Source organism: Mycetomoellerius zeteki, unplaced genomic scaffold (assembly GCF_001594055.1).
Source record: "Mycetomoellerius zeteki isolate Tzet28-1 unplaced genomic scaffold, Tzet1.0 scaffold106, whole genome shotgun sequence".
Taxonomy (NCBI): domain Eukaryota; kingdom Metazoa; phylum Arthropoda; class Insecta; order Hymenoptera; family Formicidae; genus Mycetomoellerius; species Mycetomoellerius zeteki.
Genome location: NW_017255975.1, coordinates 5884078 through 5899141, shown reverse-complemented (window position 1 = coordinate 5899141; position 15064 = coordinate 5884078). Strand labels below are relative to the sequence as shown.

At 36.8% G+C, this 15064-nt stretch overlaps 1 protein-coding gene across 1 annotated transcript in view; it reads right to left on the bottom strand.

Annotated features, from left to right (window-relative positions):
* Positions 1-3498: 3498 nt before the first annotated feature.
* Positions 3499-15064, bottom strand: part of SCAR (wiskott-Aldrich syndrome protein family member 3 SCAR) — a 24445-nt gene continuing 12879 nt past the window's right edge. The window contains exons 2-9 of the mRNA XM_018451681.1: positions 7357-7697; positions 7071-7224; positions 6870-6984; positions 6600-6632; positions 5282-5574; positions 4785-5101; positions 4200-4610; positions 3499-4056 (exon numbers count right to left, since the gene is read on the bottom strand). Of these exons, the coding sequence (XP_018307183.1) occupies positions 3875-4056; positions 4200-4610; positions 4785-5101; positions 5282-5574; positions 6600-6632; positions 6870-6984; positions 7071-7224; positions 7357-7630 (1779 nt within the window). The 5' untranslated portion in view covers positions 7631-7697 and the 3' untranslated portion in view covers positions 3499-3874. The remainder of the gene's footprint in view (positions 4057-4199; positions 4611-4784; positions 5102-5281; positions 5575-6599; positions 6633-6869; positions 6985-7070; positions 7225-7356; positions 7698-15064) is intronic.

Below are 15064 nucleotides of genomic sequence, written 5' to 3'. Positions count from 1 at the left end.
TCTCTCTCAGACATTACCAATCCCGATCGATCCCGACGACCGTTTCTCAAATATATATATTTGTATCTCGAGCATACACTTCGTTTTACACAAGCTTTGGAATACCCGTGGACATTAGGTACACAACGGCTTTACAATAATTTAGTTTTTACGGGAAACCCCTTGCGGAAAGCGCGGTTGAGACGAATGACAACTATATTTATTTCGTTCATACAAACTCGCACGATATCGAGAAGCTTACATTCAAAAAAAAAGAATCCCGTTTCGCCCTTTCCCTTTTTCTTCCCCTCTCTTCTCCTTAAAAAAACCTCCGATAAATACTGTGTCGTAAATTGGCGAGATAGCTAAGAATATCCTTTACGTCTAGTGTCCTTATGTCTAGTTTCGATCTGCACCGAAGCCAGATTCTATAACTCTTAATGAATGCCGTTATCGTTATGTTGTCTTTTATCATATATTATACCTGCAGCAACATAACAATGTAACGATAATAAGACTGTCATTAAGAATTACAGAATCTGCTGCGCGCTATTTGCGCGTATACCGGATGCGCCAACATCTTCGTGAAAGTGATATCTTGACGGATTTTGTAATCCAAAAATATTTAAAAAAATATATAAGAAATAAAAGCTCTATCTTGTTTTTTTAGAAATAGAGCATTTGGCGCATCCTGTACGCAAAATAAGAATTATTCAAACAAAAAGTAGCATCTCTGACGTGAAATAAAATTTAAACGATATCATCCCATCCCTGTCATTATTGAATTACTTCCGCGATTGTGAAATGAATAATGTAATGAGTACAATTTGTTCGTGAAACGCTTCTGGCTCTCACGAGGAAGTTGATCGCTGTACAGGAATAATATTAGATTTATCTAAATCAGAAATCAAAGTCGATTTGATTAGTCTATGGAAATCGTGCGCGCGATCTTCCTATTATTTTTAAATCACCTGTTCTACTTCGTCCAATTCCGAATAAATTAAACTTAAGCTCGGACTGTCGGGCACTTCGCTTTCCGTCTCAACGAGCCTCGTTGATTAGTGTTATATTGTAATTATAGTTCCCACGTTCAAAGTACTCACGTAAATGTACACACGTCGTTGCCGATGATTCGCATATCATTTTCCCTCTCAATACATTTTATATAATTATGCTTATTCGATTCGAGCCGATCGAACAACGCGATAAAAATTAAACTTAATAAAATAGAAAAGATACACATATAAAGCACAAACTTCACAGAACTTTCTGAAAAAACTTTCTGACAAACTTAAAATTGACTATCTTTTGAAAAAATTTTTTTAAATAATCACGGAGTGCCGGAATTTCTTCATCCAGCGTTCTTCTAAGCAAACTCTTCGAGTGTCCATTTACCTGGTCCAACAGAATCGCCCGTCCCATTTTTCGCGTTACTTACAGAAGATTTGTAGTACATACAAGAAAATTTACAGATCTTACTCTCAGGGAAATAGCGGAGGTAGCGGAGAAAAAAACGCTCGTCTTTCTCCCCACCGCCGTGAAACTTCGCAGTAAGACTACCGCGACCGATATTTTTTTATAATATTCTATAATATATATATTTATATATAATTATATATTTATCTGTGTATACATATATATACATACATATTTAAATACATGTATGTATACATATGCGTACCGACTTATCTAGAATCGTCGTCGTCGTGTTTCGCCAACATCGATGCAAAATAAATCACAATCGTATTTCTTCCTCCCCGTTTACCTTCCGATTGGCAACTGTGTTTCTGCGCAGTTAACAATATATCGTACTGCATACGCATTTTTTCTCTTGTCTTCTTCCCCACCGAGTTACACGCTAACGAATACGCTAAAAAATATTAATCCTCTCTCTCACGTTTAGCCGTTCTACGTTTAACAAAGTATTTTGGTTTCTCAACACGACGTGGCGAAAGTAATCACCCCGTTCAAGCATGAACAAAAAGATTGTTTTCTAAAAAAAAATGGAGATATTTATAATACAGCAATGGTGCATGCAACAATATATCATGTGAAACGGTTTGAAAAAAAGAGAAATACGGAAATAGAAGAAATTCAATTCGTAAAACTAGCGCGATTACTTTCGCATCGTTTTGCGTATTCCTATCAGCGCCGTAACATGGAAGATCACGGCTTGAAAACGGCGGAGGATAAGAAAATTCCGGAGGACTCTCGCGACAAGAATACGAAAGGAGTTTCGGTATTAAGGTTTCTATCTTACAGTCTCGTTCGAGAGTATCCAGCCCTGCGCCTTTTGGTTTAACTCGCGTCGTCCTGTCGATGGTGTACGCTTTTAACGCGGAGCGTTCGTCTCTATGGGGTAAGTAGAGACGCTTATATATTATTATTATTATTATTATTACTATTATCTTTATATTATTTATTTATGTGTATGTACGTATGTTTGCGTGTGTATGTGTGTGTGAGTGAACGATCGCCATGCATCATCGTATAGCATCGTTATGGAATGTGCCGGGAAGGAAGTTCTACCTGGTTCTACCTGGTGTGTCACGACTTCGGCAAGTCGATGTTCACTTTCTCTGTGTGCGCATATTTTTGCCGACAGTTTGAACGCCTCATAACACCATTATTATGACCAGAATTATGACTCATTTATAAATATCAAGCTTACGCGTAGAAATCTAGTAATTAGTTTAACATCTTTTTATTTAATGTTTCTTATATTCCCAAAATTCATATAAATTTATAGAAATTTATGTTTTCTTGATGGATGAATTTATACAATGATTATATCAAGATAACATATAAAATAATATATATATTATATTATATATGTATCAATATTCGCAATATTAATATCTAAACTGTGATCTCTGAGATGGCCATACAAGTTGGAAATATGCAGAAGATATTTTAGTTTGAAGAGTACTATTTTAAGGAGACTATAAACGTGGCGTTCAACCTGTCAGCCGTCTTTTCTAGGATTTTCCTATCGTTCCAGAAAATCCTATAACCTGGACCTACGAATTACACCATTAACAAGTGCTTGATTTTTGTATTGTTTTTCTTACGAGCTCACGAGTGCTTCGTTCGCTGCACTCAAAACTCGAATCGCGATTTGGCTAAACTACATTCGTAATTAAATTGATCGCAATTAGCATATCTTCGAGATCACTTTGTTCTAAAAACAAAGTGATTAAACTAAATGGTGCTATTGCTTTGTCGACTGACTGGCTGACCAGTCGATTCAATATTGCGGGATAACTTGTGAGACAAAAAGACGACAACATGATTGACGAGATCCTATAAAGTTGTCGAAACTCAAACACTTTTAAGAATTCTTTTTCCAAAAATTTAACTTCTAATGTTTCTATTGTTTTCAAATAGTATTTTGTGTTCTTTTTGCAGAATAAATTTCTGAACACAGAAGATTAACACAAGATAATGATATCAGGAAAATGTGATATCGGTATCATTTCAATTTTTCTTGTATTAATAACGCGATGAAAGGCGCGAATTATTTCCATTAAGAAATTTACGTTGTTTTTGTTTGGCGAGCAATAATAAATTAAGATTCTACCTGTATATTCTCCGTAACGAATGATCTCCGTTGAGAGGATTATGTATAATTATGCTTTTATAATTCAGAATTTACTTCGGGTCTGTCTTGGAAATTCGTAAATTCTAAATATATAATACAATGTTTAAAGCGCGCGCACGTTTTGTAATTCCTCAGAAGCGAGATATCGGCCACGGAGATACGAGACGAGAAACGAAATAGATCGGCTCGCTACAGCGCTGGAGAATGTTATGGTGGCGTCGAAGCATCAAAATGAATTAATTGTCGGCCGTTTCCCTAGGAGGCAGTAACGGTGGCGGATGATAGGGAGTTGGGTCACGCCAGATTACTCTCCTGCTCGCCCCATCCTTCGCTATCGCATTCACTCTCTGATGCAGAGTCGCTGTCACTGAACTCAACGGCGACGCGGCGCGCCAGAATGGATGCGACGTCGTTGAGTGCATTCACGCGCTCCACCTCTTTCTGTTCAATCTTCTCTACCTTGCGTAGTTTTATGCCTGAGAAATAATTGTCTCGGATAAAATAATGTTACTTTTAATTAATGTAGAATTACTCGGTGTCTAAGATTTTCTAAAATGCTTCTAAGTGCTTTATCTTTTTTTGAGTTACTTAAAAATCATAAAATATAAGTATAATTTACCATCGCGAATCGCCTTGAGCAAATCATTTCGTGGGTCGACCAATGGGATATTCGGGTTGACCGGTTTCCTTAGCTGGCCGTCTACAATGCTCTTCAGAGGCTTTAGTTTCGGCGGATTGGTCGCAATCATCTTCGCAATATCGCCATTTGTCAGCGGCAATGGCGCCGTAGGTCCATTGGCGACCGGTGGAGGAGGCGGCGGTGGTGGAGGTGGTGGGATGTTGCATGGAGGTGAGATGGGTCTTGGCGGGGTGGGATCTGGAGTGGGCGGAGGTGGTGGAAGATCCTGAGGTGCTGGATCTGTCTCATCCGTACCCAACTGGTTCGGTGGCGTCGGTGTCGAACGTTGACTTGGTAGAGGACTATCCGACCGACTTCCGCTCCTGTTCAGCAAGTGCGGCGGTATGGAACCTGAAATATTAACAATAAGTTGTACAAAATAAGTTATTACATTTCTTATCTTTTAAAAATAATTAAAAATAATTGTAATATATATTAATAATTATTTTATATATTGAGAAGAGATAATATCTCAAATATAATCATACTGTAAATTAAAAATAATAGTTAACGTAACAAATGTACCGTTCATGGAAGGAGGAGACATGGTTTCTCCTGGTGGCGGAGGTGGCGGCGGCAGAGTATCCCTGCCGGTGCTCATGGATCTTCCCCTAGTGGGAGTATTGTTGGCGGATGCCACTGTGGGCGTGGAATTGCTGGAAGCGTTGCTCGGTGGCGCCGGTGGCGGCTGCGATGGCCGTGACCTGCCGCCCCGACTCGGAGTACTCTGACCGCCAGGACTCTGATACGCATCGCTACCGATCGGTGCCTGACCCGAGGCGTAATGCGAACCATAAGGATTCTCATCGTAGCCCTGAGTCATATAGTTCGTTCCCCTGTAACGAGAGAAAATGATTAATTATGCGTAAAGACATAAATCTGCAAATTCTACAGCGTAAAAGAAGTCCATAGTATTAAGAAAATAAAGTAGAAGCACACAAAATGAAAAGTATTTTGATTATTAATATATATTTTTGACTATCTATTATTTAGAATTATCAATTATATAATTATTATTATTATTGCTGGAAGACGGCGGGCTGTAGAGATGCTGCTCTTCTGGGGGGTAGCTTCGTCGCAGTTCGATGCTGTTGGGCCTAGGTGGCCTGGGATCCGTCATTACCATTCCCAGTAACGTGTCATCGGGTTGCACATTGTGTGGTGCCCTGTACTGCACCGCCTGCGTTGGCATGATATATTCGCCATGGCCAACGGCCAGTTGCCGTTGTCGTTCCCTCGTATTATGTGGTTGCCTCACACGCTTCTTATGCCTGCCACCACCTCCGCCGCCACCCTCATTCCGAGGCCTGTGCGGCTGTTACGCGAAGAAAAAGGTGATTTAATATACATAACGCGAAAGAGACAACGAACAAGGTGCATCGCATGTAAGTCAAGCACAATCGGTTTAATTCAAGAACATCCCGACGATTGATCCAGCGACTGGGGATATTTTTTTAGAATTGCAACAGTAAATTTTAGAATTGCAATTGGATAAAAAAAATTATCTTAAAGTCATTTAAAAGCGATATCATCATTTTGTAACCAAATCAGAATTTACTGGATCAATAGTTAAAGTAGGACATAAATGCATATGTGTAAAAAAAATAAAAGTGGAGCCCTACAAAATTATCATTTGTTAATTTTGCAACAAAAATTCATCGTTATAAAAAAAAGAGAAATATTCTTCCTGGCAACACTTTTATTTTCTACGTGACACGTGGTAAAGTGGAGATGAGATAATCCTGAAATGAACGATGAGACGATCAAGATCGTGAGGGTATCGGTGTCAATCGAAGATGAATCGGTGGATGATGAGTATACGCATTTCTAAAAAATACATTCAAAACTTGCATGAAAATTGCAAAGAACGACATTACATAAGTGATCCACAAAATGACGGTAGGTGTAAAAGATTTGTTTCGAGTATCAAAAAACACAATTCAGTTTTCGGAAAGGATAGGAAGGACTTCGAGTCAAGATTAGGCCCTGCGTAGATGGAATCTTTGCTCCCTTTCTTCTCGATCTCGTCATCGAGCAGGTCGACAAACTTAGGTTTCGACAAGGAAGTCTATTAGCATTCGATCTACGCAAAGTGATATGTAGCCACTGAGAAAACGTGGCTATTAGCACAACTACAAAACTTCGAGAAAGCGAGCATCTAGCATCAATCTCTATATCAGCGCGCAAAAAGGTCGGTTAATGAAAGAAAAACCACAAAGAGGGTGATTATGTGATGAGTGAAGTGGCGTTCGATCGATTCACTGAAATACTATTGGATGTTTCGTAAGAGGGATAAGAGAGATTAAAAAGAAACTACAAAGATCCAAACCATCGACTTGCCTCTCTGAACGGTTCGGCATATTCAGACTCGCTCTACAACGAAGGGGACAGTTATTTAATAGTTAGAATCGCAGTATTAGACAGGTTAAGTAATCATAAGAATCTAGTTTGGTCTATAAATTCGCGCACCTCGACAACTTCAAAGATCAAAGATCAATTAAACTTGACTGATTCATAAATAGATTCAGAAAACGACATAATACGGATGTTAAATAATACAATAGTTATCGAGATGCGTCTTTGAATGCATTATCCTGCAAGGATTCCTACCTTCTTTCCTCGATCATGTAGTTTCTTTTCCGTGTCTTTGAGCATTTCCTGACTCCACAGGTCGAAGAAGTAATTCGGATCGGTGTAAAATTTCAAACCATCCTTGCCATCCTCCCTAAAATAAAGGCAATAATTAATGTCTCAATTATTACTACATTAAACTATTTAGATTGATGAAAATTAACTGAAGCCACTAATTACCTGTAAATATTAAGCTTATCTAGAGGCGGCGGCGTGTCACATTGGTGATACGTTTCCAGCATCGCCGTCGGCATGGTGTCCCTAGAGACGACTTGCTGATCGAATACCACAGAACTTTTGAAGGCTTTCCTCATGTGTATATCTTGCAATGAGACTGCACAGAAAATGAGAAGACCGTAACATTATTTAAATCTTCATCTTCATAACTTTATTATCTTTCTCTTTTGTTTTAATTATTTCGTATCACAGTTAACTGCGCGAATTGAAACAAGCACGCCTCACGTACCTTCCTCTACATTACTATCCAATTGGGTGACCTTGACGGCCAAACGATCTATCCTAGCCTGTAGGGAATTCGCTCGATCACTCAATCCGTGCGCTTCTCTTGCTAGCTCGCCGAAGAGATCCTCGGCGTGCCTCGACAGACTAGATAGTTGTCTGATAGTGTTGGCCAAGGTGCCATTAGTAGCTGCCTCGAGTTCCGATGGCAGCGGGAAGTCCTCAGGGATGGTGCCGCGTGCTACGTGCACAGGCTCCACCAATCGCTTCGGGAGTGGCATTTTCGACTTGCCAGCTTGTACCTCCTGATTCCTCTTCGCGGTAATTCACTCACCGCTCTCTTGAGACCTGAAACCATCCAAGACTATCATTAGAAATCCATTATCAGAGCTCAAATATCTTCGACAAATTATTAGATCAGAGTCTAAATATAATTCGATAATAATTACATGTACCACTTAGGTAGCTGTAACTTTATAATGTGATATAAGAAATATTTCAAAAAAATTTTGATATTGAGAAACCCTGGTGAAAATAAAAATCGGAGCGTAAGTCGAATGTAATGGGAGAGTAATAGAAGCGTAAATGAAGCTTCTAAGAGGCGAAAATTGAAATAACGAAACGTAAAAGAGGCGTTTACGCTTCCAATTTTCGCCTCCTAGAAGCTTCGTTTACGCTTCTATTACTCTCCCATTACATTCGACTTACGCTCCAATTTTCATTTTCATCAGGGAAGTAGCATAAAAAATGTAATAATAGTAAATATATTATCTAAGTACAAAGTTTTTGGACTACAGGAGCAATAGAAAAAACAGCCACCTCATATAAAATGTATTTTATCTTTCAAAGTCCTTTGTGACATCCTTATGCATCTTTGATACAAAGCCTAGAAACTTTTTTTCAAGTCCATAGTTGAAATGTGCTATTTTTGGAGCACTTGTCACATTCATCTCTCTGAAAAGGTTCACCTTTCATAATGTTTTTGCGCTTTGGGAATAGCACAAAATCCGAGAGGGCCAGAGTATGCCAAGAAAGTTGCATAACAACATCTCTGCACACAAGGGAATAATATCATAAAACAGTTTTTGGCAAGAAAGGGGTTGTTATTGAGATTAGCCACTCACTTTATTTATCGGATTTGATCCCTTTGGATTTCGTGCTGTTCCCAAAGTACAAAAAAGTATAATAAAAGATAAATATTTTCGACGTCGAGGACATTTAAAGAAATATGACAAGTATTCTGAACAGCATTCCAATTATATGGAATAAAGGAATATGCTTTAAAAAAAGTTTCGAGGCTTTGTATCAAAGAGGACTACTTTAAAAGATAAAATATAACATTTTATTATCTGAGATATCTGTACTTTTGTATTGTTGCAGTCCGGGAACTTCATTGTCAGACCATGTACTTTCAAAAATATAGCAGTGATATTTTTATCAACAATATCGATTAATTTCGGAATAATCCAACAAGATTTTATTACAATTACATTCGTAATAATATCGTTTCAAATGTGTTTAAGAATTAGATAAAATTTCTTTTCGCATAAATTTGAATTATTCAAGGTGTGATATTCGCGAATAATTATAGAGAAAAGTTCAATAACGTAAAGCACTCGTGGCTTAAAATCCCGAGGGCAAAGCCCCTAACAAGATGAATGTTTGATCTATCTAGGGACATCCCTTTGACCCAACCCTTGTTATATCCGGCAGTATGCAAATAATGGGAGAGATTGAGTGAGATAAATTGCGAGAATTACGCGAATCTTAGATATAATCATAAATTCATGAAATACATGAAGTTTAATTTGAAAAATTCTTATCAATTCTTATCGTTTATTTATTTTTTCTCTTATCTTGCTGGTTCATCATAGTTTTCCATGATTCTCGTAAGTGTGCAGCGGATTTCGCATATGTATACAACGGTACACACACATTAAGTAATCGCGGTCACAAGTGATAACGATAATATCTTATCGCACGCTGATTGCTATTAGCAAAGTGGCTGTATTGGTCACCGTTCTTTTTCCGGCCGCGAGTCTGCGAGTAACATAAACGCAATTTTTATGCCGATACGTAACCGATCATTAATTCGCCATTAAATCAAATTACACCGCGATTACCTATATGCTTTAAAAAATTAAGTTTAAGAGCTGCATTCCTAGTTATATATTTTTGATTTTTCTAGTAAGAATGAGGTTTATTTGTTACAACTATAATAATAATTATGTCAAATTATTTTAAGTTTTAAGTTTGTAGAATCTTAGAGATTTTAAGTTTAAAGAACCTCATTTACATAATAATAATAATATTTTATAATTGCTTATTGATATAACCTTCCTGATTTCGTAAAATCAAAGCGAAATTTATTTTTTTTTATGAGTTTTTATACTTTCAGAATGACAAAATAATGTAGCAGGCAACGCCAACCTAATGCCGATATAATGGCCGTCAACAAACGTCGTTTGAACTATCTATCAGGGTCAAGAATGATGACCGTGACCAAACACGACGACTTTGACGGTGACGACAAAGTCGAGGCAACATGCGTATCGCTATTGTACCTCCTATTAGCAATTAGCTGCCATAAAACGAGCGAATAGAGCTATGCCGGATGTTGCACCTGCGAGGAGAACTGGAAAAAGCCTTCGACACAGCTAATAATATCCTTTTGAAAGTAGTCCGAAAGTACAATTCACTTATTTTTCACACCTCATTATTAGTTCTATATCAAATTTCTATTTATCAATCATCAAGAAATTACGTTGTATTGAATCTCAATATTAAAAAAATTATGGGTGTAATTGTGTTAAAACTTCTGTTCAAACATAATTGCTTGTAAAAGTTGTCATCTTGAAACTCCGACGATAATAATAATTCATTTGGAAATAATATCCGAGAATAATAATTCATTAAAGAAAAAGAATAATAATTCAATAATAATTCAATAGAAGACTATAAGCCATTTAAAACCGTTACGTTATTTATAAATCTCACAATAGGTGATATCAAAAACAATATAATGCCACGGTCGATCCTCATGGTGCAGTTCAATCGACCATGTAGGCACGACCGTGAGTCACCATAGTCTTTACCCCTTGTCATGTCGATGTATCTGTATTTCATTAAGCTCCCACGCAGTCAAACAGTCATTTAGCCGTGGAACATAAACCAGACAGAGCGGGATTAATAATACACGATTCATTTCGCGATCGTTGAATCGAAAAAACCAGACCATATAATAAAATTGCATAACGAATAATCTGTCAGCGTTACAAAATATTAAATGGAATATTGAAGTATTATAATATCTCGCGAAAAAAATATATAATAACTATTTCCGGATTGTATATGTACTTAATGTAAAAATACGAGACGCAATCTCCGTAACCAGCTAGTTGCAGTTGCGTAATTGTGATTATCAAATTTATCGCTGATTCAGACGGCTTCCCGATGTGCAATTAGAAAGTTGCAATTATATGTTAAAATATTAACGTATGTATTATAAATTCATTTCAATTAAACTAACGTCGAAGTTGAAAATTATTTCGATGATATCGCTGACATATATCGATACCGAATATATCTGGAAAGCTATTATAATATTTTATCTCCGTATCAATTCACCGTATCGGCGTGCATTTAAATGCTTCCTGCTTGCTTGCTAATGCAAACCAGTGCTTATGGCATTCAGATAGGTATCAGTCTGTTAAACTTAAGCATTCGTGCTAACAGGAACCGAATGCGGCGAGATTCTCGCGTGAGTCTCGTTGTGAATGAAACCGCAGACACGCTGCCGCATACAGCAAGCTTGCCATGGATAAGGTAAGCAGTATCCTGAAGCTGAAAGGTCACTACTACGCCACGATAGGACTTATGAGTACTCGCTGCTGCTGCTGCTGCTGCTGTACTACTACTACCACCACCACTCGGCAAGTAGAAACCGGAAAGACTTACTCGCTCCTCGCAACGTGTCTGTTGGTCGTCCACGTTGCACTTATTTCAGAGTTGCATTCAATCGCAACTGCATCTGCAGCTAACTACATCGCGATACCGTCGCTCGGAGTGTCGAACAAACAAATTTCACGTCGACTCTCGCTCAGGATTGCTCGGGATCTCGAAATATATAATACGTTTTTTCTTTGTCGCTGCACTTATAGCTTTCGTCAAACTTCAAACATATCTATTATGTACAACGTATGGCATCAATTATTATATTGAGCATCGATTGAGCATCAAAATTATTAAAATTACTTGTCAATTTAATTCGCGAGTTTACTACAGTAGTTTTTAATTGCGTTTATATAGTCCGGAAAAGAATTCGGCGTGCAGTTTGAAAGATTACAAATATGATATATATATGCAAGTACATATATAGTATATTTAGTAATTCAAGATTGAATTATTTAAGCATTGAAAATCTAGCTTCGACCGTTATAAGCATTTTAATATTGATTGTATCCTCACATAAACGTTTATAAATATCTAAAATAATATTTGTATGTATAAATGAGATTCTTTAAATTTATAAATGATTTGGTATAATAATTATCAGTTGTAACAAATAAGTCTTAAATATACATAATCTATAATTGTACATAGAGATATAAATAATTTTACGTAATCGTGATGTAATACAATATACGTACAACAAGTGTAAACTAGTTTAGCCAAAGAATATAGTTCGATGAGACTTTCATGGCGAATTTCATTCAAGATCTTGTTCCTGAATTGTGTTTTAAAATTTATTTTAAAGTAAAAGCAATCCATATTTTTCCATGGAAAACCCGTATAAAGAAGAAATTTCTTTATCTCTCTTAGCGTAAGTAACGTGTAACTTTTAGAGTCGCTACGCTTGTAATCCTTGCAACACAAATCTATCTGTAATGCCAATAAATTGTCGAAGGAGTTTTTCAATGGCTTGTAATAAAATGAATCGAATTGCTCAATCTGTTTTAAATTCGCTCGACAATGGTAAACGACAAGTGACAATGACTAACAATAAGACGCGACGCTGATTCCACCGATTATTCACACTCGTTCGCGGCCGCATCCTGGTGCACACGTGCGGTTGTTAGAGCAGAGAATGCACATGTCGACCATATGGTCACGCATAAAACAAGTTCGTGTACGCAAGAAGTACAAGGTCACTACCCTATGCGCACAAATCGATGCAATATTCTGTAACTTTAACAGATATCTCTCTGAGATTATCATTCGCTCCCTTCCCGCTTGCCTTGCGCGCGAAGGAAAAGTTGCCCTTTAATTCACAAAGTTATCCTCATCTTTTTTCAAGAAATTTTCTTAGAAACGATGAATAATATTTAACGTTAAAAATAATGTCAATTTATAAAATAAATGTAAATTACTAACTATAAAAAAATGATAATCGCGCGCTGCTTTTATTTCCTGTTTTTATTTTTACTAGTTTCTATTTTCGTCTCACACTATTATATATATATATTTACAAATTTACACCGTCACTTCATAAAATCTCGCGCAGTGTGGAACGGTCTGCGAGAAATCTCCGCGTCATTTTAGTCGTTCAGTATGTTTACCAAGGAGAAGCGCATACCGATGCATTAGAGCCGAGACGATATCGAGCGATCGAATGGCGTAATCCGACTTAGGCATCGTCGCGAACAACAAAGAGTTTATGCTAATGCCTCGACGTGCAGCGATTTTGCAATCGCGAGACGCGCGCATTTAAAATTCCATCTTCCAACCGCGAAATGTCATTCCTTGTCTCTCAAGATTATATTAAAAGGCCGTAATTTTTTCTAAAGGAAATGCAAATCGTTCATCGATCGATCGACGTTGCTTTATTAACAAAGACAAAAAACAAAAAATTATTTAACAGATTTGGTTTGAGTACGTGTATCACTCGAGATACTACAAATATTGTGTTTCCTCTAATTTCGTAATCATCTCTTTAGAAATTTCTTTTAACAGACCTGATAATTTAAAAACCATACATCCGTTTTATTATTTATAAAATAATTTCCATCGAATGTAGGCGGATTATTAGCTACGCGCGACTAATTAAAGCGTGAGAACTTGGCAAAAAGAGACGGCAGAGGAAAGAGAGAGGGTTCGTATTCGGGTCACTGATAAGGGAAGGATGTGAGTCGTTGAGATCACTAAAACGACAGGTTGAATAAATTATATCGACGTTTATGCGTTACGGGAGCAACGTGCTGAAAAGCTACGGCGCTGCTCTCGGAGATTGCCTGGCCGAGAGATATTTATATCCTGCTTGTGCTGTGTGTAGACACCATCGCTATCTTGTATTTTGTATACGTCACGGAACTGATGGAGGTGCAGTGACCGCCAAAACTTTACATTTACGACATTACGATAAAAATATTTCTACTCTCATTGTGCGACGCTTGTTTGTCACAATGTAACATTTGAACAGATATAGTATCTATTGGCTATAAATACTCGCAACGTTTCATATTTTTAGTATATTTTTTTTTAAACTATGTTAAAGTGGACCAACATGACTTTTATCGCGGGATATGTTTGGAACCACTTCTCTTCCGCTCGAATTAAATCTAAGTCTGAAGCAGAACTCGAGTTAACGCACCATGAACAAGCGCGAGAAGGAACGTGGGCATCTTGGAGAGGTTCTCATTCCTCATTAGTGACATTTACGTCGTTTGAAAGAAAAAAATGTCGATATGCCGTAGCTGTAGGTTGTAGCTTCCACCCGGTTTTCGCTCGTTTTCCTCACATAGCTGCGGTGAAACTTGCCAAACCGTTATTTAATTCTCATGAGGAGATTCCTTGGTCTGCGATGTCATCTTGGCTTTCAAAGTTTCTTTATTTTAGGATTTGTCAGTCTCGTGATAAATTTTTAGATTCTTTTTAATAACATCTTAAAAAGATTCATGTTCGATTTCTGAATCTTATGAATGATTTACTGTCATGTAAGTATAACAATCCCTGAAAATTCACTATATATTATTTATACAAATTCAAAAATCTCCATCTTGACTTGCAAGATTTCAAAAATTGAACCATATACAAGGAAAAAATTATGTATAATAGTATTAATAGCATGAGTCAATAGCGGTCTAATTGAAAATAATCTTGGTTAATTTTTTATTAATTCAATGATATTAATAAAACAAGTAACATTTTATTAAAACAAGAACATATGGTATATTTGTTTCATTGTGTGAATCAACAAAATTATTTTCAATTATAATAATAATTCGAAATTAGACCGACGAGAATAAATCAATTAAGAGAAAAATAATCTATGATATTATTTCTCTCTTAATTAATTAATTTATTCATGTCGGTCTATTATATCTATATTTCGAATTATTATTATAATTGTTTATACATGTCTCCCTGAAAAATAACGTTTCTCGCTAATTATTGGTTATTGCGACAAATATTGCTGAACCCTCGATGGTCAAATTTGAAGGACGCCCGCACAGAATCCGGGTTTGAATCCTGGTTGAGAAAATATTTTTCACAATAAATTATTTATTTAATTTTTTAAATGTTTAACATAATTTTTTCCTTGTAGGATTTCTAATTTTCCACTTCTCTCTCTCTTTTTTCTTTCTCACTTTAAATCTATACCATATTGCAGTTGTGCAACGACCAATAAGCGATCTAGTTTTGCCTGATAAAATCAAGCCTGATTCCGTTCGAAGCGGCTCATGATAGGCTCGCTTTTATATGTATACTCTTTGTCG